A 27,893-nucleotide genomic window follows, 5' to 3' on the forward strand; every position below is an offset into this window, starting at 1 on the left:
GGTAGAGAGGACAGAATAGAAGATGGATGAAGAGGACAGAGAGGAGCAGAACTGCATATCTAAACAATTAAAAGAGTAGTAACTGTTGTTCTTCAAGTAATGGTCCTCTATATGTATCCCAAATGCAGGTGCACATGCATGCCATGCATCGGAGCCAGAAGTTTTAGAGGAGCAGTGTCCATTGATCCACACAGCCACCTTACATCGCCACGTGCTCCATGTGAGGTTATAGGAGTTTGTGTGGGGTGACGCGCCCTCAGTTCCCTCTTACAACATGACTGGAGTCAGAATCCTCTCTTGGTGCCTGTGCACTCTTCGAGAATGACGGTCCACTGTAGGTAGGTAGTGAGTTCTGCTTCTTTCTTTCTATACTTCTGTAAATACATTAGTTTCGTTAGTTCATATAGTAGCCCCTTACAGGTCCTCTCCTGACCCATTTGGGGGAATATGCCCCATGTTCTGGGGTTCAAAAACTGCGCCTCTTGCCCTCACTCGTTCTCCGTGAGCAACAAGCACATGTGCTGCCTCTACTGCCTAGGCAAGACACACTTTGTCACCTGCTGCGATATCTGCAAATCCTTTCCATCAAGGACCTGCAACGCTTGTCTTCAGCGCCTCTGCAAGTTCTTCATGGTGGAAGCACTCCAGCCTCGTGCAGTGTCTGATTCCAGACCATTCGTGCTGGTGGTGCACTGCCTACCACTGGCGGTAAATGCCCTGCCCTCGACTTCACACCTGGATCCATCAGCACCACCGAAACACAAGAAGCCACACAAGGATAGTCACAAGTGCTGTCACAACCACTGCAGCAGGTCCCTGTCGCAGACTGCTGAGCCACACTGTTTTTCCTCCCCAAGATGGCTTTGGTCGGATGAGATGTCATGTGATGGCCCTGCAGGGCCACTCCTAAGCCGAGTGGGCAAAGAAAAGCAGAAGCGAGACCTGCCAGCTCCTGCAAGGACTAAGGTCCCACCAGCCTGCCCGTGCACGCTACTCAGCCATGGCAGCACTCTCCAGGCTGTGCTCTGCATACCCTGCTCAGCGTGGCAGAGGATGGGATGTGCCCTAGACACCAGGCCAGATGGATCCACTGGTCTCCTTGTCCCATCTTGAACTGCTGTACCTGCCCTCATTGCTTCTTTTGCCCTCCTGGCCACCTTCATCAGTGGCTGAGTCACTCCTCCTCAGCTGCGACACACCCCTGGCGATCGCGGTACCGCCCGCACTGCTGGAGGCTTCTTCGGACTCGGAGGGCTTCTCAGCGGAAGAGACGTCCTTCTTCCCAGTCTCTCGGCATAATGCGGACTCTCGGGCTCACATGCCTTTTCCAGCTCCCTATGCTCTGGGGCTCACTGGGTGGCACCGGTATCCATGGGGCCTGCAGTACCACTAAGACCTGACCTCATGGCATCACTGGCCCACATAGGATCCCTATCACTGCCTGTACTCCACCGTCGGTAGCCTCAGACCAGAAACAACTCAGCCCCTCCGCTGGCTCTAATGGTCTCAGACCCGGAAGACGACCCAATGCTTGATCCGGTACCGCCGGCCATGACAACAGCCGCCTTCTCTCCAGATGAGGCCCTGATTCCTCGACCTTCTTGCCTCCTGACGATCCCCACCAGTACCAGGAGCTGGTACAGAGCATGGCCTTTGATTTGGTATAGCGGGGCAGTAACCCCACTCCTGCCCTGAAGGGGTCAAAAGCCAGCCCTTGGAGAGGGCTGGGGCTGAGAGAGAAAACCCTAGGCTGACAGGAGAAACAGCCTCAGGTGGGCCACGCCCCAATCAGGCTGCAGCTGACCCTTATAAGAGGGCAGTGGACCGAGGAGCAGACAGTCTCTCTCTGCCTTCAGAGAGAGAGAGGCTGCTGGGAAGCTCAAGGTGCCTAGAGTGAGGCAGGACTGGGGAAAAGCCAGAGGGGCTGGGGAGTTCCAGGCTGGCAACTCCCCAGGCTGCAGGGGCTTGTCCAAGGCCCCATAGAGATATTGGGTTGCAGAGAAAGGCAGCAGGTCCAAACCCCCCTTGCCTGTGATGAATGGCTTATACTGCAGTCTGCCCCAGGGAGCAGGGGCTAGTTGGTGACTGGCAGTAGCCTACAACTGAGGTGAGGTGGGGATAGGGGGATGGGGGTTCCCTAGGAAGGGGAGACCCCAAGAGTTGGGGGGTTACTGCTGGGGGCAGCACCCCAGATAACGTAGCACCGGAGTCCAGGGAGTGACACGGGGGCCCAGAAGCAGTGGGACACCGGCCTGCAGAGGGTGCTCCAAGACTGGAAAATGAGCCAATTCCCAGGACACCAGCAGGAGGCGCCGCAGGGGTGAGTCCCACATTGCTACACTTGGGCATGGCCCTGGAAGAGGTCCAAGACCAACTGGACCAGTTGTTAGACATTCTCCAGCCCTGGGGCCTGACACACATGGCTCTGCCCATTCACAATGCTGTTCTACAACCTGCGCCCGCACACCCAAGAGGGCAGAAAGCAGATACTTCGTACCAGCTAAGGGGGGCAAAAGTTGTTTTCCCAGCCCCCTCTGGCCTCGCTGGTCATGCACATGGCCATGGAATGGGCACACCAGCACTCCAACTCTTTCTTACACACACACACACACACACACACACACACACACACACACACACACACACAGCAGTGAAACGCCCAGACCTCTTGGCTTGCAAACTCTACCCTGCAGCCCTTCAATTCCACCTTTCTAACTATCAAGCTCTGCTAGCGAAGTACACTTTCAATAATTATACTAAGCAAGTGGAGTTCTTGGAGGACATCATGGAGACCAAGGTCCAGTGATTCCAGACCTTGCTGGATGAGGGCTGCCTGGGGCCAAGTCAGCCTCCAGGCTGCGGAAGATGCGGCAGACATGTCCTCCTGCTCCCTGGCCACAGGGATGGCAATAAGGCATGCACGTGACCACCTCCTCCTCCCTGGTAGATGTATGCTAGCATGAGATCTGCCATGTGGCAACATGGTGCTCTGTCCACACCTTGACAGCCATTGACCATTGGGCGGCTGCTGACGCCACCATAGGCCGCGCCGTCCTGCAACACGCCTTACCAATCGTGTCCTTGCACCCACCTCCGGAGCTGATCACTGTTCTGTACTCACCCACATTTGGAATACATACAGGGACCATCACTCTAAGGAGAAGAGGAGGTTACTTACCTGTAACTGGAGGGTCTTTGAGATGTGCAGTTCCTATTTATATTCCAATACCTGCTCACCCTCCTCTCTGCTGCAGACTCTCTATGCTATGGTAAGAGCGAGACTGAGGGTGTGTCACCCCACAAGACCTTTTATAACCTTGCCTGGAACACGTGATAAGGCATAAGGCAGCCATATGGGTCAACAGGCATTGCTGCTGGAAAAATTTCCAGCTCTGGTGCATGGAGTGCCTGGGCACCCACATTTGGCATACAAATAGGGACCAGACATCTCAAAGAACCTCCAGTTACAGGTAAGTAACCTCTTCTTTTAATAACTTGCAAAAATAAAGTACCTGAAATCTTGTGCTAAATTATTTTTCTTTAAAATGAGTGAGTCCTTCCAATAATATAATTTGCTTTTACAGTTCAGCTCCTATCAGATCAAAAGATCAGTGCATATAATTTATGGGGATTTGCAACAGGATTCTGATTTACTGAATTAATTGAGCAACCTACCACCTACACTTTTATCAACATGCTGTAGAACTGAAGACAGTCAGCTGGTTTCAATATTCCATGTTTATGCACTTCAAACAAAAACAATTCAGCATTTTAGTATTCTATCTGAACTTGATTTATACTCAGGATTGATTTAAAAATAAATGGATGCTGTCAAAATAGGGAGGCATGAAATTTGCCATGCCAGTTTTGTTTTACAGGTACTGTCTCCCACTATCTGTGCCATTCTTTTGAAAAGATTGGGTATTGACATTTCCAAAATTATCAAGCTAATTGCAAAATAATGATGTTTTTTATTAGCAAAAAACTGCTGTTGCCTGATTTATTAATTGTATATTAATTATATCAATCACTTAAGAAGTCTTAATTAACACTGTGAGGTTTGGCAGGTTCTCGTTCCAAGATCAGGTCCAGTATTATTACAATTATTGTTTTGATGGGAACCCTGACGTGCACGGTTGCAACACTCTGAGTTAGGAAAAGATTTCTGAATTTGCAGTAGTTTTACCAACACAATTAGGGAAGTCAAACACCTCCAACTCAACAACATAGATAGAGATAATACAGAATGTGTCTGAGCAGCCATATACTCACACCATTCCTTGCAAAAGGACCTGAAGTGTTGTTGTCATCATCACCACCACCAGTGATGGTCATCCTAGTATCTCCCAAGAGTTACATTTCCCAGGGGACACAGGCCAGGATATAACTTTTATAACATGTTACATTGACACTACTATACCTAATGCATATTCAGTAAGTGCTTCTTCACTTTTGTGTTTCCTCACCCTACTAATGTTGGGTTGCCTTTCTCCCATAGGTTACTAGGCCTTTTACCTCAAGCTTATTAGCATATACATCAATTAGGTACCATGGCTCTCTTGTGTCAGATGTCTGCTGAAGTTCCTAACTTAAAATATCCCATCTAGCTGGTATAAACTAGCATCTTGTGGTTATCTGTCAGCAGCTGAGTCATTACAGTGTTCCATCTTGTGCTATCTTATGATCTAGGGCAGCAGTTCTCAGCCAGGAGTTCAGGAGGCCTTGAGCAGGTTTCATGGGGGCCTCCAAGGAGGGCCAGCATTAGACTTGCTGGGGCACAGGGCAGAAAGCCAAAGCTCCACTGCATGGGGCTGAAACCCAGGTGCCTGAGCTCCACCACCCGGGGCTGAAGCTGAAGCCTGAACAATGTAGCTTTATGGGGACCCCTGTGGCACACGGACCCCAGGCAACTGCCCTGCTTGCTATGCTCTAATACCAGCCCTAGCTTTTATAAGCAGAAAACTAGTTATTGTGGCACAGGTGAGCCATGCAGTTTTTATAGCATGTGGTGGATGGGGGATGGGGGTGGGAGAGAGACAGAAGTCTCATAAAGATTCAGAACCTCTGATCTAGGGTTACTCCTGGTTAACTGCATATGCTAAGGCTTTTGGGCCTTATGCCTTGTTCAGCTAAGCTATTATCTTTCAGGCCTGAGGCATGTAAGCTCATTGCTTTACTAGCTTTCTTATGCCTATGCCTTACCTAGCAAATACCTACATATATAGGCTACAAAGTGGGAGGGCAGAGCAGAGGGTAAACACTACAAACTCAGCACACCAGCCTTTTGGGATTATCCAAGCAAAAAGGTCAGATTAACAGTATGGCAACCTTTCTTATGAAGGACAGATTTCTCTTTTTTAAAATTTCCTCCTAACTCTTAGCAAACTTACTTTTAGCATAGGCTTACTTTTGACAGTCCCTCAAACACATAGCCCAGGTATAACACACAATGCACTGTGTAAAGGATCCATTTACAAATAAAGCAGGAACATTAAATCATTTACCTGCAATATACCTGGACTCGGTTTCTCCTTTGTTCACATGGCGCTTAATATGCCCTATCATGTCAGTTCTTCGTGTAATGGTTGCAGAACAGATGATGCAGTGATAATGGGCTCCCAGCTTCGTAGAGCTCTGTAAAAGAGTCAGTGTAGTTTTAAAATACAGTGAGACAAAGTGAGTGAAGTAACACCTGTGCAGCTTTGCTGCTGTAGTGCTTTAGTGAAGATTTTACCACATGTAAGTTTCTCCTGTGGGTGTAGTTAATCTACCTCCATGGGAAGTTGCAGCTGTCTACATTGGGGGTTAGGGCATGTCTACACTACGGGATTATTCCGATTTTACATAAACCGGTTTTGTAAAACAGATTGTATAAAGTCGAGTGCACGCGGCCACACTAAGCACATTAATTCGGCAGTGTGCGTCCATGTACTGAGGCTAGCATCGATTTCTGGAGCGTTGCACTGTGGGTAGCTATCCCATAGTTATCCCATAGTTCCTGCAGTCTCCATCGCCCATTGGAATTCTGGGTTGAGAGCCCAATGCATGATGGTGCAAAAACAGTGTCGCGGGTGATTCTGGGTAAATGTCGTCACTCAATCCTTCCTCCGTGAAAGCAATGGCAGACACTCATTTCGCGCCTTTTTTCCCCTGGATTGCCCTGGCAGACGCCAAAGCATGGCAACCATGGAGCCTGTTTTGCCTTTTGTCACTGTCACCGTATGTGTACTGGATGCTGCTGACAGAGGCAGTACTACAGTGCTACACAGCAGCATTCATTTGCCTTTGCAAGGTAGAAGAGATGGTTACCATTCCTATTGCACCGTCTGCCATTGTAAATTGGCAATGAGATGACAGTTATCAATCATTTTGTACCGTTTGCAATTGGAAATTGGCGATGACGGTTATCAATCATTTTGTACCGTCCGCTGCTGTCATGGGTGCTCCTGGCTGGCCTCGCTGAGGTTGGCCGGGGGCGCATAGACAAAAATGGGAATGACTCCCTGGGTCATTCCTATCTTTATGTTTTGTCTAAAAATAGAGTCAGTCCTGCTTAGAATATGGGGCAAGTCTACTAGAGAGCCAGAGAGCACAGCTGCTCCGGGTCAGAGCCCCCGAGATCCCGCGGAAATGATGAGCTGCATGCCATTCTAGAGGGTGACCCTGCAACAACCCCACCTGTTGCTTCCCTCCTCCTCCAACCCTCCTGGGCTACTGTTGCAATGTCCCCCCATTTGTGTGATGAAGTAATAAAGAATGCAGAAATAAGAAACACTTGACTTTTTAGCAAGATAAAATGAGGGGGAGGCAGCCTCCAGCTGCTATGATAGTCCAGGCAGGACATTAAACGGTGGGGGGGAGAGAAGCGCAGCCTCCCGCTGCTATGATAGTCCAGGGAGTACAGAATCTTTTCTTTAGACATGAAAAGGGAGGGGGGATGGGGCTGATGGAGCTCAGGCGCCAGCTGCTATGAGGAGGATGGTTACCAAGCATTTTGTGCCGTCTGCCAGGAATGACAGGGAGTCATTCCCATTTTTACCCAGGCGCCTCCAGCCAACCTCACTGAGGCCAGCCAGGAGCACTCACGGGATGATGACAGTTTTCCACCATTTTGTACCGTCTGCCATCAGGAAAGGAAGGGGAGGGGATGCTGCTGTTCAGCGCCATAGCACCGCGTCTACCAGCAGCATGCAGCAGACATACGGTGACATTGAAAAATGGCAAGAAATGATTTTTTTTCCCTTTTCTTTCATGGGGAAGTGTGGGGGGTGTGTAAATAGACAAGATATACCCTGAACCACCCCGGACAATGTTTTTGACCTACAGCCATTGGGAGCTCAGCCAAGAATGCAAATGCTTTTCAGAGACTGTGGGATAGCTGGAGTCCTCAGTCTCCCCTCCCTCCCTCCATGAGCATTCATTTGATTCTTTGGCTTTCCGTTACGCTTGTCACACAGCACTGTGCTGTGGACGCTGTATCATAGCCTGGAGATTTTTTCAAATGCTTTGTCATTTCGTCTTCTGTAATGGAGCTCTGACAGAACAGATTTATTTGTCTACCCATACAGCGATCAGATCCAGTATCTCCTGTATGGTCCATGCTGGAGCTCTTTTTGAATTTGGGACTGCATCGCCACCCATGCTGATCAGAGCTCCATGCTGGGCAAACAGGAAATGAAATTCGAAAGTTCACAGGGCTTTTCCTGTCTACCTGGCCAGTGCATCCAAGTTCAGATTGCTTTCCAGAGCGGTCACAATAGTGCACTGTGGGATACTGCCTGAAGGCCAATACCGTCGATTTGCGGCCACACTAACTCTAATCCGACATGGCAATATCGATTTCAGCGCTACTCCTCTCGTCGGGGAGGAGTACAGAAATTGGTTTAAAGAGCCCTTTATATCGATATAAAGGGCCTTGTTGTGTGGCCAGGTGCAGGGTTAAATCGTTTTAATGTTGCTAAATTCGGTTTAAACGCGTAGTGTAGACCAGGCCTTAGATTAGTATAACTATGTCACTCAGGGGTGTGGATTTTTCACACCCAAGTGATGTAATTATATCGATGTATGTTTGTAGTGTAGACCTGACCTGATGTCACAGCTAAATTCAAGGTGGAATGGATTGTTTAGCATAAATAGTTAACATACATTGTAAGACACCACTGAAGTTGAAGTGGTGAGTTAACACCTCTATAATCATAAGACAAAAAAGGGAGGTTAGGGGGTTACAGATTGTTGTAATAAACCATAAATTCAGTGTCCTTTATTCAGTCCATGATTTTTAGTGTCTAGCAAAGTTACGAATTTAAGCTTCCAGGCTCATTTTTTTGAAAGTGTTATACAAGTTTCCTTTGAGGATGAGGACTGAGAGTGACTGGATATGGAGTGATTACTTTGTGAAAAGTATTTACCCACAGTTGATAGTGTCTTTTTTCTCTTTTATCATTTTTCTGTGCTAGTTCATTGGAAGGCGTATAAATTGTCTTGCTTCACCCATATAGTTGTTGAGGCATTTAGTGTACTGGGTTTGGTACACTATGTAGTGACAGGCATGTGTAGGACCCATGGATTTTGCAGGGTATGTTGGGGGCAGGGAGTAAAGATTATCACAGCAGTGGAAATGCTTCTACAGGTTTTATATCTGTTGTTATGAAAGGGTCTTCCGATTTGAGTTGGTGTGTCCTGGTCTGTGGGGAGATTGCTTTGGATAGTGAAGTTGGGGGGTTGTTGGAAGGTCAGAAGAAGGGGTTCAGGACCTGTTTCTTTCAGGATGTGGTTCCAAATAGGTATGCATTGTAATTATTTATTGATATCCACAGGGGTTTGAGTGTGGCGTGGTATGTGACAACTAGGGGTGTGCAGTTGGAGGATTCTCCAAATCCCCCATATTGAAGCAAGATCTCTTGGGCAATTTGAGCGGCCCATTCAGTGATGTGATCTACTTCTCTAGTGGAGCATCCTTGCTTGGTGAAGGCTGTTTTAAATGTGCTAAAGTGTATATCCCAGACTTTCTCCTCCAAGCATATTCCGTGGTATCGGACGGCCTGGCTGTAGACAATAGATTTCTTGTTGTGTTTGGGGTGGTTACTGGATCTGTCAAGGCAAGTGTGATTATCCATGGGTTTCTTGTACATAGTGGTCTATAAATACTAAAAATCATGGACTTAATAGAGATGCTGGATGTATGGTTTACTACAACAATCTGTAATCCCCTGAGTCCTCTTTTTCCATCCTATGGCTGCAAAGGTGTTAATCGACCACTTTCCCTTGAATGGTCTTTTACAATATGTGTTGACTATTTAGGCTAAAGAATCTGTTCCACCTTGTATTTAGCTGTGACACTCTGAGTACGATTCTCAGACCAGAAGAAGAACTCTGAGGGCATGGCTACACTTGCAAGTTAAGAGCGCAGTAAAGGAGCCCTAGGTGTCCTAACTCCTGACCCGTCCACTCTGGCAAGGCACTCAGGGCATGGCTACACTGGCAGATGTAGAGTGCTTTGAGTTAAACCAGCCTTCGTAGAGCACAGTAGGGAAAGCGCTGCAGTATGTCCACACTGACAGCTGCCAGCGCATTGGCGTGGCCACATTAGCAGCTCTTGCAAGGGCCACAGAAAGCAGTGCATTGTGGTAGCTATCCCAGCATGCAAGTGACTGCAGCGTGCTTTTCAAATGGAGGGGTGGGATGGAATGTGACAGGGAGTGTGTTGTGTGTCTATGTGGAGGGAGAGAGAGTGGGTTTTTGGAGGCTGAGAGCATGTCAGCCGACACACTCTCAGCACCCCAAAAACCCACTCTCTCTCCCCCCACATACATAACACACTCCCTGTCACACTCCACCCCACCCCCCACATTTGAAAAGCACGTTACAGCCACTTGAACCCAGGGATAGCTACCACAATGCACTGCTCCTTGTGCCATTGCAAAAGCTGCTAATTTGGCCACGCGAGTGCACTTCCAGCTGAGAGTATTTAACTCCCAGTGCTCTACATCTGCAAGTGTAGCCATGCCCTAAGTAACCTTGAAAGATTTGTCTCTTCCACCAACAGAAACTGGTCCAATAAAAAATATTACCTCACCCACCTTGTGTCTCTAATATCCTGGGACCAACATGGCTAGAGCACTTTTAGAATACAGCAACAGACCTGAATTGGAATTGAACCTGAGATAAGATAGTCTTTAAAAAAAATAAAATAAAAAAAAAATAAGCTGCGTGTGGCCAAAGGGTTCTGGACTGGAGACTGCAGACAAAACTATGTCCACAGTAAAGGTGTAGCATGGGAAGTGACAGTACTGGCTTTCTCCATACTACTGCCCCTCTCTCAACCTGACCCAGAAAGATCACTTCTAGGGGTCAGAAAGGTACACTTATTTTGTGTGTCTACTAAGTATTCGGCCTCTCCTGTGACTGCAAACAAGGTTGCTGATTAGTCCAAAATGTGGTACTATTTTATCTGATGTGGACATCTGTTCATGGGGAACAGGCCTGAGACCACCAAATCCATTATACATACCATAGGGCATTCAACTAACATCAGAAAGGTTTAATTCTCACCACCTTAAAGGTCTTGGCTGAATTTGAATTGGGGACCATAAGGTTCTGCATCCCATTACAGAAAACAACATATGTTTGAAGACTACATTGAAACACTTTACAGAAGTTCTTCTTAGTTTCCCCTTTTTTACAGAGTAAATGAGCATATGTGATCTAGTATTTGTTACCTGATCTCCAATGAGGTTTGGCTTCACTGGGCGACAAGGTAAGTGACAGATGCACATTCTGTATCCTAGAAAACAAACTAGTTCTTGTCAACTTACAGTACTTATATATATCATAAGCAATTTGGGGGTAAGGATTATCTTATTTGTTGCTTGTCAGTACAATTGTAATGGGACCTTGATTAAGCACCTTAGGTGCTTCTACAATATAAATAAATAATAAGAGTAAATAATAGCATCTACTTATTCTGGTACATATAACCTATCAATGCAGAGAAGCTTCTGCTGTTAAACTTTAAAACAAAAAATATCACTGACAGACACTCAGGTCCCAGAACTGTACTGGGTAGTTGTTAGGACTTGAAACATCTATCTGACTAGTAACCTTTTCAAAAGTATCTAAACATCTAGGCTCCTAAGTTCTATTTTCAAAAGTGACTTTTAACCACTTAGGCTCCCAAGTCCCATAGATTTCAAATAAGACATAGGCTCCTTCATGTCTAAGGGTATGTCTATACTACCCACTGGATCAGCGGGCAGAGATTGATCCAGTGGGGGTTAATTTATCGCATCTAGTCTAGACGCGAGAAATCAACCCCCAAGTTCTCTCCTGTCGACTCCTGTACTCCACCAGGCTGAGAGGCGCAGGTGGAGTTGATGGGGGAGCGTCAGCAGTTGACTCATCACAGTGAAGACACCGCGGTGAATAGATCTAAGTATGTCAACTTCAGCTATGTTATTCATGTAGCTGAAGTTGCATAAGGGATTCTGCCCCGCAGTGTAGACCAGGCCTAAGTTATCCTTGAATCTGGGACTTAAGAGCTTTGGAAAATTTTACCCACAGCCTACTAATCAAATGAAAATACCTGTGTTGTGAACACCACAAAAGCCTTGACTGCAATTTAAACAAATAAAACACTCATGTACTGTATGCAAATATAATACTGCCAAACAACTTTCCATATAATAAACTTTAAAATGTAACCTACTGTGTATCCTTATTGGCACCTTGTTTCCACCCCTGCTGGCCCTGTCCTCTGTCGGAGCTGCTGCTGTGGCACACAGAGGGAGGACAGAGACGTAGCTCCATGGAAGGGCAGTGGTCAGGGCTGGGGGTTCTGTTCCTTTCCCCGCTGCGGTTCTCGGGACACTGCTGCCACGAAGTCTCTGGTGCAGCAGGAGGAGGACAGAGCTCCCCTTTCCTCCCCAGGTAACATGTAATGGATGTGGGGAGGGGATGGGGAGACCACGGGGGCCCTGGGCTGGACAGTGAGGAGTCACATGGAGGGCCACATGGGGTGATCACATGCTCCCCTTTGCTGGTCCTCCCCCCCCCCATAAGAAATGGATTTTTCTTGCACCACTGATTAGGTGTATAAACAAACTCACATTAAGGTGAAATATCCACAGATATTTCCAGACATTAATATTAAAAACTCATTTAACATATCCAAGTAACAATTTTAAAATTGGTTAGAAAAATAAAGAAATATGCAGACTTTGACTTTTGCTATAAACACCAAGTTTAAAGAGGAACATACCATTGGCTCTGATTTAGGGTCAGGATCTAGAAGTCTTTATGTGTGTGAAACTTCCACTGCTGTCAATAGGAATTTTAAATGCATGGGGAGACTACAGAATTGGACCCTACACTTCCACTTAATCGAATGCTGTACTTTGTTCCATAAAATATAAGCAATCTATTCAAGTATAAAAGACTTTACCTTCAAATTCAACAGAAACCTTCCAGTGCAAATTCTGAAGGTGGCGATGGAGCTTGTGACTATAGCAAGCTTTGAATTTCTCTTCAGGACACAGTGGGCAGGGTTTCCTTCCAGCTGAAAATTCATATAAGAACAAAATGAGGAGATATAAGCAGATTAGAATTGTATATGCCGCTATATATTGGTATAAATTTCCATACATATAACTAATGCATATTTGAGACAAAACATTATTTTCCTCCACATCTAGTACAGGTAGAATTGTTTTTGTTTTACAGATTCAACTCTGTAAATTCAGACATATTTAAGTTTATAATCCCAAAATGCCATTCATGCAGGTATCGTATGCTCCTTTAAAACATTTGACAACACTTTCTAATTTTTGTTTTATTCATGATGCTCTATCTACTTGTTGCCTCTTGTCTTATACGTAGATTGTTAGCTCCTTGGGGCAGGGGCCATCTTTTTGTTGTGTGTTTGCAGAGCAATTAGTACAGTGAGGATCCTGATCCATGACTGGGGCTTTCTAAGCACTACCACAATACAAATAAATAATAATTATTTCAATCCAATCCACTCTCAGTGAATTTCTCATCAAATAATATTTCAAAGTGTGGCTAATGTCATTTACGTAGTCATTTTTCCGATGTATTCTTATTCAACTGATCTTCTCTCTGTGTATTTGGACTCATATCTAGTTACTGACAAGCTAAGTTTTTGCTACTTTTTACTCCTGAGGCAGGTAAATACAGATTCAGGAGCATGAGTTAGATATTACTGGCGTAAACATCAATCAGAGAATTACACAGTTCTGACTATACAACTTTTGCTATTATTGATGCACAACGCAGAAAGAACCCAGTTTGACTTTCAGTTTCCAGGTTTAGTTTGCTGAGATGGGGGGAAATTTTACTTGTAAATTTCAACAGGAAGTCATTGCGACACAATACCTATGGAGCCTCACACAGTGCCATTTCCCTCGTTTCAGAGTAACTATACTTCAAACAAAATCTTTAAAAAAACACATTAATGACGTTTAGCGCTAGAGTCTGCTTTCTCTCTCTCTGCTGAATCTCCAAAACAAACTTTCAGACAAGATTCTTAAATCTCTTCTTTAGAATAAATCATTTTCTGTAGTCAACGTTAAAGTAACAATTCTAGAAACATCAAAGTCAGGGATGTGATAATCAATTTGTATAAGAATCCACTGGTATTGAAGGTATTCAGAATAATTCAAATGCCACCCTGAAATAAAATCCAGCTTTCAGAGTCATATTTTGCTCTGACATATGATTTATACATGCAAGTGTGCATGTCCTTGGTGCTGAGTTCTGTGACTGGATGCTGAATGATCAATCAGGCAGAATTTAGTAGCTTCCATTTCGACTTTGGACAGCACAGGATGAATAAGAAGTATCTTGTAGCATGAAAGGCTTTTAATAAAATATGTCTTATCATATTTGTTGTACATAGATGATGGAATTTAATGTTTAACATTGGTATCTGCCAAATCTAAAATAAGTGGATTTGCCACATTCCTTTTCAAAATATTATAAGTATAAAAGTCCTTAGAATTGAGAGATGCATAATCCTGCAATGAGCCCCATATGAGCGGACCTCTAGTCACCATGCAGAGCCATGCTTATTTCGGTGAGGCTTCACACAGGCCTGCAGCTCATTGCAGAGTCAGGGCCTTGTATAATAAATAAAGTTGTTATGAATCTACTATTGTCATATGCTCTGCAGTTCCTATACACCAACTATTGTGATATACAGTGTGGGCAGGGAGTTAATACAGATACAGTGTTAGGAATATTAATAGGAACACAGTAATTCTGTTCGATTAAGGATTAAATGCAACTAAGCATGCTTTTGTTTAACATCGCAGTTTATTAGACTTAAGCACACAGACATAATCACAGTTTATTAGATTTAAGCACCCACAGACAATAGGCTGAGAACATTTTAGATATTTACCTAACATTTGGAATGGTATTAGGTAATTAACAGCAGGTTCACAGTGGCTAGTTGCTTGCCCACCGTGGAGAAAAGGTATTAAGAAAAACATTTTTTAAGATGGCTTTAGAGGACTGTTTAAAAGTATATTTTATTAGCTAATTTTTTATACTTAATTTTTTTATAAAACATATAGATTATAGTGAGCCCTACTAAATTAATACTTTTAAAAATATTTAATAAACTTTTAATATTAGAAGTGACTACATTTAAGGTTTTTTTAATCCATTTTTTTGTTTTTTGTTTTTTAAATTTTGATTAGCAGAAACTGCCAAATAATTATGACCTTGCTTTTGGAAGCCTGTTTTTAAAATTAACCCTTAGCTATACAGGGTTTTGTTTTATTACTTTATAGTGGGTGAGTGTACATAATATGGTTGCAATTAGTTTGATCATATTCTGGGGTATACACAACCCTTAAATTCAGGACAATAGTTACGGTCCGGAAAAGAATACTGAGAATAACCCTCCAATGTTTTCTGGCCACGATGCTTCCTGGGGAGGAAACAGTTACAAGTAAAAATGCTTTGAGGCAAGCTGGACACTGAAATAACAGCTGCAAAGAGGTCAACTATTCAAATAATAATCCTATTCTCTTAATTTCAAACAATATATGTATTTACCAAGGAAAATATTGATCACCTCTCTGGCATGACACTAGAAAACAATGTTAGAGCATAACTTCTAGCTGTAGGCCAACAGGGTAACACAATTTCTTAGCTGTATATGTTCATTACAGTATTGATACTACTATTCTGAGAGAAAAATAAACAAAAATGGAGCCACTGGGGCCTTTCCTATTTCATTAAGAACGGGGTACATGGAGTGGAAACTGACGTTGCTAAAAGGTGAGGGGGAATAGTAAGCAATAGTTTTAAAAAAACTTCCAAACTTCGACTCAAACACTCGACTACAAAGAAAAATGACAATATTTAAAAAATACATTAAAAAGAAGAATGTAAATACCTGCAACATGTTGATCTGTGTTCTGGGATACAGCCGATGTAAACTCACCTTCACTCAGGTCAGCTAATTTCTCTAGATCAGCAAGCTGTCTTTGAATTGAAATATGTTTCTCTAAAAGTTAAAGAGATTTTTAAGTTAAACACGTCTACTTTCAAATTCCATTTTTCAGTTCATATTGTTCTTTTGTCAGCTACTTCAATTCTAATGCTAGCTGAGAGGGAGTCTTATGTCAGCTGGAATAATATTTTACATTCTTCATTTTTCAAACTTAAATCTGATGAAAGTGCTATAGACAGAATGGAATAACTTATCTGAATTCCTACAGGTTCCAGATTTATTTATTTTTGTTTTTTAAAGATATTCTAAAAGCTAAACTGAAGAATTTCATACAATGTTTACATCTTGTATTTGTGGATTCTTCACTGATGCCATTCCATAGATTGAGAGCACCATATTCACATAATGAAAAATGTGGTATGCAAATACAAAATTGTCCTATGAGGTGTTTGGCAAGACTAGCATATGACAGATATACCTTTTTATATTAGTACAATGTGCCATGGTTTATTAATACAACCATGGCACATTATACACCTCAAATCCCTCATACATTTCTGGGCTGTTTTTTGGCAGGGTTGAGATTAACTCCCTCTAAAATTGCTTTCAAATACTCACAACTTCTCTTGCTTTTACTAAATTCGGCACCATTCCTTACTGACAGATAACCAGTTTGGCTGTTGCCTTTACATACTATATTGCGCAGCTCTGACACAGGAGACGCAGATTCAGAATAATACTTGACTTTATAGTGGTTTTCCGCTTTTAAAACCTTTCAAAAACCTTAAATGTCACAGTACCTTATGAGGTAAGGAAACTGAAGCAGGGATTAAATTACGTGCCCAAGGCCAGGGAGCTCGTAAGTGTTGGAGCTGGGATTACAACCCAGAAATTTCTAGCTTCCAGTTCTATGCTCAGATACAATGCCTTTCTCTAGTCACTGTCATGTATCTGAACCAAGAGAATGAAAAAGGTGGCACTTTCAGTTACAATATGGATGCAGACCCCAGCTCTTTCAACAACATGACTTGTTTTATGCTCCTGTGTCAGTAAGCACCTTAGAAGAGATTTCTAGAAATGATACAGGGGAAAAAGCTAGCTCAGACGAAAAACATCTGAAATCCAGGTCATCAGGGGGAGTACAGCCTTTTCTGTGTATATGTATATATTTGTGGCTGAAACAGAACCTGGAGCACAACCTATACTAAGAATGACATTTGACATCCTTTCCCCCTCCCCTACTACAAAGATTCCTGAAGTTTGTTAGCAAACCTCTTGGAGAATCAGATGAGGCATCCAAAATAGTGCTATCAGTCTCCCTTATAGACTCTTGTTCACTTCTTTCCTCTTTGTTTTTCATTTCTGCTTCAGACATATACACATCTAGTTTGTTGTTATCCATTTTTCCAGACACAACCACACCATCTTTAAAAAAAAAAAAAAATCAGAAACCAATCAGTTTGTTCATATAACATTTGCATGATGTGTTAATTATGGTTTCAGTTTCCCATTCTTTCCTGCTACATATCATGCAAAAAGGATTGCAATGACTTTGGAGAGAGGAGCTGTTTAATCACCATGTCAGAGAATAATTCAGGATACCTACATCTCATTCTTGAAAAACAGCCAGGAAAATGTATTACCTCCAACAGAAAAGTCTACTCACCCACCCTAATCATGGACAGTCTGATGTTAATGAAATATTTATATTTCACTTGCTTGTCAAAAATTAAGTTACTTGTCCTGGGCAAGCAGAATTTTACAAGACTGATATAGGTTATTAAATGAAATTTGGATAATCAAAATCATTCCTTTGGACCGAGGACTCAGGGTATGTTTACACTGCAAGTAAAGATGTGATCATAGCATATGTAGGCATACCTGTGCTAGCATTTGTCTAAATAGCATGCGAAATAGCAGCAGCAATGATATAGCAGGACGGGCTTCAGCATGGTCTAGCAACCAGAGTACAAGTACCTTGGGGACCTGTGTCTGTACTCCGGTTGATAAGCTGTGCTGCTACGTCTACACTACTATTGTTACTCTCACTAGCTAGAGTCAAATAAGCATAGACATCCCTATCTGTGCTATAGTCACACCTTTATCTGCAGTGCAGACATATCCTCAAACTAGATGGTTCTAATCTAGGCAAAAATGTTGTAATGTGGTAACATAATTTCTCCTTCCTCCATTGCACTTTCTTTAAGATTGGAGCTACAAGACATTACAGAGATAGGAGAGACATCTGCCATAAATGGGGATTCCCTTTTAAACTGCTCTTTATTTTTCAAAACCATTTTTATAGTTTCTAGGATCCAAAAGAAGAAAACATTCCTTTGGAATTTAGGATCTGTGGCCAAAAGAGTACAGTGAAGCACTTGGAGAAAATACAGACGATGAAGTAAATTTTACTTTCTGGCAGATGGCAGAGCCTAAGATGTGTGCACAGGGAATGAAAACAAAGACAGAAAACCCCTGTCAGACCAGAAACACATAAAGCAGACAAAAATAAGGTATCCAAACTACAGGAATCTATTTTAAAATATAGCTAATACAAGTTTAGAACACTGGATATTTGGACAATTGGTCAGCAAAAAAAAAATCACAATTTAATTTTAGTACTTAGTACTTTAAAATAAGACGTAGAGGAATGAGAGGGGGCTGGAGATGGAGGCCAAGAAATGAATGTAGAGAGTCTGATGAGAGAGGCTCAGGGTCCAAACTCTCCGGGCTAGTCTAATAATGATAAACGATCATGAATGGCGGGTATAAAAGGCCAGAGAAGGCTATGATCACATCTTTACTTGCAGTCTAGACATGGCCCTGCCCCTTCTCCGAGCCCCCACTGTCTGCTGCTGCCTGCCTGCTGTTGCTTGCTGCATCCCTCCTCCTCAGCACCCTGGCCTGGTGTGGCTGGCACAGTGGCTTAGGGAGGGCAAGTGGCTCAGCCTGGCACTCGGTGGGCTCGGGGAACAGCTCGACCCTGCGTGGCCGTGGCTGGGGTGGGCAGACTGTGTGGCTCCTGCAGTCACAGAGGGAGCCCTCAGGGCTCCTCCTGTTATAGGGGTGGGGTCGGGGCTCTGGTCTGCGGGGGGGAAGGACCTCGAGCGTAAGGGGCGTAGCCAATAGGCTAGACTCCCTAAAGCGCCACCCATGTAAATAATAATTGTTTGCAAGCAGTAGAAGCCAGTTATTCATGAACAATTGGAATCTCTCTCAAAATCCTATTACTTAGCAGCCAGCTTTTGTAAGTGGAGAGTACGCAGGCAAAGGGAAAGATTCTAGCTACTTGTGGACAAATTCTTATATTGTTTATCAATTAAATAAACAGAGGGGCAATGGAGGAGAAATTCCATCAAATTTAAATGAGATCTGACTAAATGTGTTACGTGTGTTAAAACTGATTTAGTCTTCATGTCTAAATTGCTAAAAACCAAAATAATTAGGAACTGGTACAATTGTGTAGTCAGTTTGTGCAGCAGAAGCAGTATTTGAATGCTGGAACTGAACTGCAAAACTGAGAGGATGAATTGTTTGAGCTTTCAGGATAAAAGTACAGATTACTGCACTCAAAAAACTATACAATACGATACCCCAAAATAAATGATTAAGTAAGGCTTAATTAGCTTAGAAGTGGAGCATTTAATTTGTTGTAAACTGTTAGGAACTGTATTGTCAGACAGAGTTAAGACAACTATTGGAACTGGTGCAACTTCCTATCCAGAGTGAGGTCAAACTGGTTCAGACTGCATTGGATCTGCCAGAGTTGAGAGAAGACCATTGGTAGTCATTTACAACAACACAAAGCAAATGTAAAGTAAAGGTCTGTTCAGACTAATTTTTAGGCCTGATGTCAAGAGGGTCACAGCGTTTTTCAGACCTGTTTGTTCCCCCTGAATCTGACTCGCTGTTGCTGCTGCCGCCAGCCCATGGGCTCAGCGTGGTAGCAGTTGGTTGTGCCACTGCCAGTGGCTGCATTATCTGCTCCTGCCATCTGCTGCAGCAAAATGGTGGTAGCAGGCTGGAGTGGGGCATGCAGCTGCCACTGTGCTGATCCCTCGAGCATGAGGAGAGTCAACTAAACCCATCAGAGTCCAATTGTTTTCCCACCTGATCCGACACTTGCAGTTGGGTCCTATCCAGTTCAGGTCAAGTTGCATGGCTCTAGCATAAACCACTGACTCTGAAAAATAGGATTTTGCACTAACTTTGTGCTTATGTAAATGACTACATGCATATGTAAACTGATTTAGAGGGGAAGTGAAGGCAGATATAAATATATAAAGCAAATAGAAGAAATGGGAAGTTGATAGTAATTAATATAAATCAGAAGCTAGGAATTGTAGAAAATTAAAAAGAAAAGCGAAGGGACACATGGAGAAATCTGTGGCCCCCAGAGTTCAGGACAATAAGATGAGTTTTTGAGTTTATTAGGAACAAAAATAATCCTAAATTTTGTACTGGAAGTGTGCTCTGAGGTGGGGTGCTCTTAACTGCACAGCATTAGTGTGGAATGTAAATTCTTCAGGGAGGTGCTTCTCCCAGCTTGTGCTCCTGGGGCAGGGAGTTGGTATTTTGTTTGTGAACAGGGACAGGGTGATTAATATAAGAAAGGGCTGGTAATTAAATTAAAGATCTGGAAGTCATTAGATAAACCTGTAAAACAGGAATTCTACTGCAGGGAGTAGGGGTGCTGATGAAATCTGTTAGGGACTCAGAAGAAATACAGCCAAGCCCTCTAAGGCCATGGCTACACTGGCGCTTTACAGCGCTGCAACTTTCTCACTCAGGGGTGTGAAAAAAAACATCCCCCTGAGTGTGGCTCCTAGCGCTGCAAGCTAAACCCCATGAGGATGTGGAGTACGTGCAGCGCTGGGAGAGCTCTCTCCCAGCGCTGGCGCTGCGACAACACTCACACTTCAAAGCGCTGCCGCGGCAGCACTCCACGGCAGCGCTTTGAAGTTTGGAGTGTAGCCATACCCTAAGCCAAGTTTACATTCTTTAAAGAGAGAGATGTGAGGGATGTGGGTAAAAAGAAGGGACCAAAACCTAGGGATGGGATAGCTGTGGTATACAGAAGTTCCCACTCTACCTGTGGTACTTATGTGGCCACATCACCATAGTATCTTGAGCGTCTCACATCATAGCCCCTTGGTGAAGTAGAGCAGTGCTGTTATCCCCATTGTACAGATGGGACACTGAGGCACAGAGAGACTAAAGGCCAGATTTTCAAAGGTATTTAGGCACCTAGAGGGATTTTCAAAGCACTTAGAAGGTTAGATGCTTTGTACTCCCCACTAGATGCCTAGATGCATCTTTGGGTGCCTAAAAACCTATGAAACCCTGTCCCTAAGGTCAAACAGGAATCTATGGGTGGAGTAGAACTCAGGGCTAACTCCCTATCCACTGTACCAGTCTATCCCTCTGCTGCATGCTACAAAAAAAGAGGGCTCTGACAGATGGGAGAAAAACCAAGAAGGCCAGTTCTCGGAGACTCCAGCAGTTGGTCCCAGGTGATTGGGAAGGCTATCATGGTTGACAGTATGAAAAGCAGCATAGTGGTAAGAAAGAAAGAAAGAAAGAAAGAAAGAAGAGACTCAGATGAGAGGGATGGCAGGTTCTGCCCAAGCTGGGTTGCAGAGCAATGCCTGCTGTGCAATTTTAGATTTTAACTGAAATACCATTTTGTTTTGTCATTTTTAAATCAGTTAGAGAAATGGAAGGAATGAAAAAGTGTCGTTTGAGTATCAGATATGTTTATGCCTCAAATTCTTAGGGTTTCAGCTGTATTCAGGCGAATTGCAGAACAAATAAGAGAAACTGCATTCATAAAGTTGACGATTATTGTCATGATTTGTATAATTCACTGGGCACTATCTGTGTGTTTAGCACTGCTCAGACTATGCCAGAAAATGTAGTTCTTGAGCCAATGTGCGTAAGATGTATAACTCTGGATAAGATGGCTCAGATATTTAGGTATGAAGTGTATAGTTATTAACTAAATGTTATCACATGTTCACTGTGATTTTAATGTCTATGAATGGAGGCGCTGATGGCAATAGAAGTTTTACTTGATTAAAGGACTGGAAGATGGATCCTCCAATGTACTTTCAAGAGGAAGAGCTGCCAAGAGCTCCTGTGTCTGTTTATTTTCCTTTCCTGCCTGCAGCGGCCCTGAAATACCTTAAAAGTCTCAATTTTTTTCTCAACTTTAAAATGTGGAATTTTCTTGGTGTTTGGCCTTAAATATTCTCCTATGAAAACTACAACAGAATGACTGTAGTGTTGTGTTTAAGACCTTCTGGAAAGTAATTAGCCTTTAAACAAAAGTGAAAGCAGTGTTGCCAACTCTCATGATTTTGTCATGAGTGTCATGATAATTATTGTTTTCCTTAAAGTCCCAGCTCCTGGAGTTAAGTGAATATGTGATGATTTCAGCCTTCTTTCTTAAAGCAAAAACAAGTTTCCAGCCCTCGTGGCTGTGGAGAAAGCTTCAAAATGTTAACCTGGAGCACCCTCAAGACTCAAAAACAAAAACTAATAAAAAGAACACCAAATCTATTATTTTACATTATCTTATTATTTTAAAGCCAATCTCATGGTTTTTTGAGAACCTGACTCACGATTTTGGAACATTTGGGTTTGGCAATACTGTGAAAGTGATTTGGAGTGTGTTTAAAATCAGATTCTAGTCTATTATTTGTAGTGGGGGTAACGTCCCGAGGTGCAGTTTAAACTCAGTCTAAACTCCTTGCCCTAGTAGGATGATTCCAAAAGTTAAATGATCTATTCCAAGCTTGGTGAACTGCAAAAAGTGATAGAAGGTAATCTAGATTTTCTAGTATCAGAGGGGTAGCCGTGTTAATCTGGATCTGTAAAAAGCAACGAGTCCTGTAGCACCTTAAAGACTAACGCATGTATTGGAGCATAAGCTTTCATGGGGGAAACGTCAGATGCATGATTTTCTACAATTGTTTCAATTGTTGTATTCAAGAGTTAGTAACAAAGTAAGAATATACATTACAATTTTAAACCTAACCAGTGACCGTTAAGTGAATTGACATGAAGTTGAATCATAGAATAATTGAATATCAGGGTTGGAAGGGACCTCAGGAGGTCATCTAGTCCAACCTCCTGCTCAAAGCAGGACCAATCCCCAACTAAATCATCCCAGCTAGGATTTCGTCAAGCCTGACCTTAAAAACCTCTAAAGAAGAGATTCCACCACCTCCTTAGGTAACCCATTCCAGTGCTTCACCACCCTCCTAGTGAAAAAGTGTCGGAACATGTTAGTATTAGAGCTGATTGGATCTAATATATATATATTTTGTCTTAAGATGGGAATTAGATACAGTGCTCCTGTCAAATAATAATTTCTAAGTTATCATGTGCAAAAAAACAAGTGTTTTCAGGTGCCCAAGTAGCCTCTGGAATCACAGTTGAAGTTGACACCCCTCCAAAATCTGAAATGGTGTCCCTGTTAATTGTAAATAGTATAATTATTAATAATAACGAAGAAACAGAAGAAATGTTCAATAAATATTTCTGTTCTCTATTGGGTGGGGGAAGGGACACAAATGATCTAGTCAGATCAATTGTCATGATAACACTCTTGCCTTTCCACTAATATCTCAGGAGGATATTAAACAGCAGCAACTATAGTTAGACATTTTAAAATCATTGGGAATATGCTTATGAATGTATATATAACATGACTGAAATAAGTTTTATGCTACATATGCCATGTAACATATCTCTGTAAAGGTTATGAACTTCCGAATATATTCATCCTATTTGTATGCATGTATCATTTTTGTATTCAAAGTTATGAATATTGGCTGTGTACTTGTTTGAGTTTTGGCTCCCCACGACTGCGTTATATCGGGGTAGCAGTGTACATTGCATCCAAAAGTCTTAGAAGAGCTGGCTGAGAAGCATGCTGGATCATTAATCTGATATTCAATGGGTTCTGGAGCATTGGGGAAGTCCCAGAAGAATGGAAGAAAGCTAATGTTGTGCCAGTATTTTAAAAGGGTAAATGGGATGACCCAGGTAATGATGGGCCCGTCAGCCTGATCCCAGGCAAAATAATGGAGTGGCTGATTCAGGACATGATTACTAAAGAAATAAAAGAAGGTAATATAATTAATGCCTATCAACATGCGTTTATGGAAAATATATCCTGTCAAAATAACTTGATATCATTTTTCATGAGATTACAAGTTTGGCAGATAAAGGTAGTAATGTTGACATACTCACACTTCTGTAAAGTGTTTAACTAGGTACCACATGCCATTTTGATGAAAAAACTAGAACATAAAATTAATATGGCACATATTAAAAGGATTAAAAGCTGGCTCACTGATAAATCTAAAAATGTAACTGTTAATAAGAAGTCATCATTGAATGGGCAGTTTTCTTAGTGCAGTCCTGCAGGTATCAATTCTTGGCCTTAGACAATATAACATTTTTATTAGTGACCTGGAAGAAAATATAAAATCATAATTGATAAAGTTTGCAGTTGACACACAAATTGGGAGAGTAATAAATAATGGAGAGGATAAGTCACTGATTCACAGAGATCTGAATCACTTGGGAAACTGGGTACAAGCAAACAATATACGTTTTAATATGGCTAAATGTAAATTTATACATCTAGGAACAAAGAATCTAGGCCATGCTTACAAGATGGGGGATTATCCTGGAGAGAACTGACTCTGAATAAGATTTGGGTCATGGTGGATAATCACCTGAACATGAGCTCCTTGTATGATGCTGTGGCCAATGCAATGCAAGGATGCATAATACTGTGTCATGTTCTGGTGCCCTCAAGAAGGATGTTGATAAACTGAAGAGGGTTCAAAGAGGAGCCATGAGAACAATTAAAGATTAGAAAGTGCCTTTTAGTGAAAGATTCAAGAAACTCAACCTATTTAGCTTAACAAAGAGAAGGTTAAGAGATGAATTGATTACAGTCTATTAGTACCTACACGATGAATAAATATTTGGGCATGTCTACACTGGTAAAATTACAGCACTGGCAGTTACAGCGTTGCTCAGAGTGCGCTGAAAGGAAACTGCTGTTGTGTGTTCACATTGTCAGCTGCCTGTGCAATAGCGTGTACACACTTGCGGCACTTGCAGCAGTATTTGGAGTGGTGCACTCTAGGCAGCTATCCCACAGAGCATCTCTTTCTCTTCTGCTGCTAAGACTTGTGGGAAGGCGGAGAGAGTCATGGGGCATCCTGTGTCCTGTCCCAATGCCCTGTGATGCATTGCTTCACATCCCAGAAATCCCTGTGCTTCCATCCGCATTTGGCACCACCTTTCAACAGTTTGTGTACTGTGCGCCTCGCCTCTTCAGGCTGCAGGAATGGATCCCCAACTGTTGACCAGTATGCTGCTCGCTCTAACATGTCATGAGTGGCAGTGGAGTTATTCCTTAAACTACAAAGGCAAGAGGAGTGCAACACTGATCTCACCACGCATAGTAGCTATGACACGAGATTGCTTGTGGCATTCATGGAAGTGCTGACCACAGTGGAATGCCACTTTGGAGCTCAGGAAACAAGCACTGAGAGGTGGGATCACATTATCATGCATGTCTGGGATGATGAGCAGTGGATGCAGAACTTTTGGATGAGAAAAGCCACATTCATGGGACTGTGTGATGAGCTCGCCCCAGTCCTGCAGTGCAATGACACGAGAATGAGAGCTGCCTTGTCACTGGAGAAGCGTGTGGCAATTGCACTGTGGAAGCTGGCTACTCCAGATTGCTACTAATCGGCCGCTAACCAGTTTGAAGTGGGAAAGTTGACCATTGGACTCGTGTTGACGAGAGCGTGCCGGGCCATTAATTGAAAGACCGTGACTCTGGGCAACGTGTGTGACATTGTGGATGGCTTTGCACAAATGGGCTTCCCTAACTATGGAGAGGCGACAGATGGCATGCATATACCAATTCTGGCATCAGACAATCTAGCCACTGAGTACATTAATCACAAGGGGTATTTCTCTAGGGTTCTCCAGGTGCTTATGGATCACTGTGTTTCACAGATGTTAACGCAGACTGGTCTGGAAAGGTGCATGACACATACTTCTTTCGGAACACTGGCGTGTTCAGGAAGCTGCAAGCAAGGACTTCCTTCCTGGACCAGAAGATCACTGTAGGGGAAGTCAAAATGCCCATTGTGATCCTGGGAGACGCCGTCTACCTCTTAATGCCATGGCTTATGAAGCCGTACATAGGGCAACTTGACAGCAGCAAGGAATGGTTCAATAACAGGCTGAGCAAGTGCAGAATGACTGTTGAGTGTGCTTTTGGCCGTTTAAAAGCCTGCTGGCGCTGCCTCTATGAGAAGCTGGACCTGGCCGACGACAATATTCCTATGCTAATAGCTGGGTGCTGTACGCTCCATAATATTTGTAAAGAAAAGGGTGAAAGCTTCACTCAGGGCTGGACCGCAGAGGCACAGCGCCCGGAGGCTGAGTTTGAACAGCCAGAAACGAGGGCTATTAGAGGAGCACAGCATGGGACCATAAGGGTCAGGGATGCCTTGAGGCAGCAATTTGAAGCTGAAAGCCACTAATATTTGTTGCTGGGCTCCGGATTGCAGTGCTTGTAATGCTAGGAGGTGATTGATGCACATGATGCAATAAGGGGGTTTAACATAATTGTATGTTGCTTTGCAGTGCTCTTTTTGCTTTCAATTAATAGAATAAAGATTGCTTTCAAACCAACATTTTTTTTTATTAAAAGACAACAACTGGAGGAGAGAGTCAAACAAAAAAAACAAACAACAAAAAACATCGGCAGTGAGGGGGATGGAGGAAGGGAAGGTCACAGGAGGAGGAGGGGTCCCGGGACGGCTAAAGATTTGTGTATGTTCAGGGATCATATCCAACCTTCTCCTCTGGAGTACAATGCAGTGGGTACTGTACTGCAGGGCCAAACTGCAGAGGGATGGGTGTTGAGTGCTGTGGGTAGTGGGAGTCCACAGTGCTGGACTGTGAGGGGGGAGGAGTGGAATGCTGTGGGTATAGACTGGAGTCAGGAGGTTGATAACAGTGTGTTGGCGGTGTCTAGGGGGCACATGGGTAAATGTTTTGCGACAGCGGCTGAAGGGGGGGCAGGGGCGCAGCTGCTCGATTTGAAGTAGTAGTATCACATGGAGCTTGTCTGCTTGGCGCTCCATAACCTTTAAGAGCGGCTCCATGGCTTCATTCTGGCATGCCACGTTCTCCTTTCAGTCCCTCTTCTCACTATCCCACCACTCCTTCAATTCCTGTTTCTCAGCAACTGAGTATATTATAACATTGCGCAAAAAGTCCTCCTTAGTTCTTCTTGGCCGCTTTTTAATTCTGCACAGCTGTTCAGCCGCCGATAACAAAGAGGGAGGCTGGGCTCCCAAGGTCACCTCTATGAAGTTTAAACGCAACATTTTACAGAAGCAGTATGGTTTGCAATGCAGACAACATTGATTCAGTGATTTAAAACACAGACAGCACTCACACACCTGTCACTAACTGGATGACCCCTGGCAAGCACACATGAGCAACAAGACCCCCAAAATGGTGAGTAGCTGAACGGGCAGGGTGAATCACTCTTCCTGGACCCTGCTGGACACTGGTCACATGGCTCTTGGGTACAGCCAGCACTGTACAGGAGGCCTGATAATCATTCCTGTCCCCACATTTTCCACAGGATGTGATCATTATGGAAGATATCTTGCTGCTGAGGGTGAGCAGGAATCAAAGGAAGGTCTTCTCCAAGCCTGTGGCTTCCACCATGGCCCCTATGCGGCTTGCCTTTGTGCAGCAATGGTCCCCCCCTTGCCGTGATGGCACAGTGGGGCGGGAAAGTTACCATTAGTGGGGCAAGAAACAAAATAGCTTTGCCAAAGAACCTGCAGCAGGGGATCACCCAGTATCTCCACGAGAGTTTCGCTGAGATCTCTGAGAGAGATTCCTGTGAAGTGAGGGAGTCAATCAATAGCCTGTTCCGCTGCTCAGACTAGGCATGCGGTGGGAGACAAGCCTGCTTTCTGCAACTCTCCTGCTCCCCAACAACTCGCTTCAGAGATTCCCAAAATCAGATCCACTTACCAGGGTCCTCCTCTCCCGTTTGCACTTCTCCAATCTCCAACAGCTGTGACTGGCTAGCCTCCTCCGGGGTAGAAAAGAGTTCCTGGCTGTATGCATCTCTGGCCTCCAAGTCATCCTCTGCCTCTGGGTCTCCCTCCCGCTCCACATCCTCATCCAAGATTTCTTCCTCCTGGCTCAGTTCACTCTCAACTGGCACACGAGCCAACGAAGTATCCACAGTGGTCTTTGCAGTGAACATGAGGTTGCTGCTGAGTATCACGTCCAGCTCATTGTAGAACCGACAGCTCGTGGGTAGAGCCCTGGAGTGGCG

The 27,893-nt window shown here is 43.6% G+C and overlaps 1 protein-coding gene across 5 annotated transcripts in view; it reads right to left on the reverse strand.

The window, feature by feature from the left end:
* TRMT1L (tRNA methyltransferase 1 like) overlaps window positions 1-27,893 on the reverse strand; it is a 54,176-nt gene that overhangs the window by 22,626 nt on the left and 3,657 nt on the right. For 2 of the 5 annotated variants that reach the window (XM_050961417.1, XM_050961416.1), the window contains exons 2-6: window positions 16,751-16,903; window positions 15,422-15,532; window positions 12,440-12,553; window positions 10,719-10,783; window positions 5,505-5,634 (exon numbers count right to left, since the gene is read on the reverse strand). In XM_050961417.1, the coding sequence (XP_050817374.1) occupies window positions 5,505-5,634; window positions 10,719-10,783; window positions 12,440-12,553; window positions 15,422-15,532; window positions 16,751-16,903 (573 nt within the window). The remainder of the gene's footprint in view (window positions 1-5,504; window positions 5,635-10,718; window positions 10,784-12,439; window positions 12,554-15,421; window positions 15,533-16,750; window positions 16,904-27,893) is intronic. The other 3 variants (XM_050961418.1, XM_050961420.1, XM_050961419.1) reach the window with 3 other exon arrangements.

The sequence above is a fragment of the Gopherus flavomarginatus genome, chromosome 7 (assembly GCF_025201925.1).
Source record: "Gopherus flavomarginatus isolate rGopFla2 chromosome 7, rGopFla2.mat.asm, whole genome shotgun sequence".
Lineage (NCBI taxonomy): Eukaryota > Metazoa > Chordata > Testudines > Testudinidae > Gopherus > Gopherus flavomarginatus.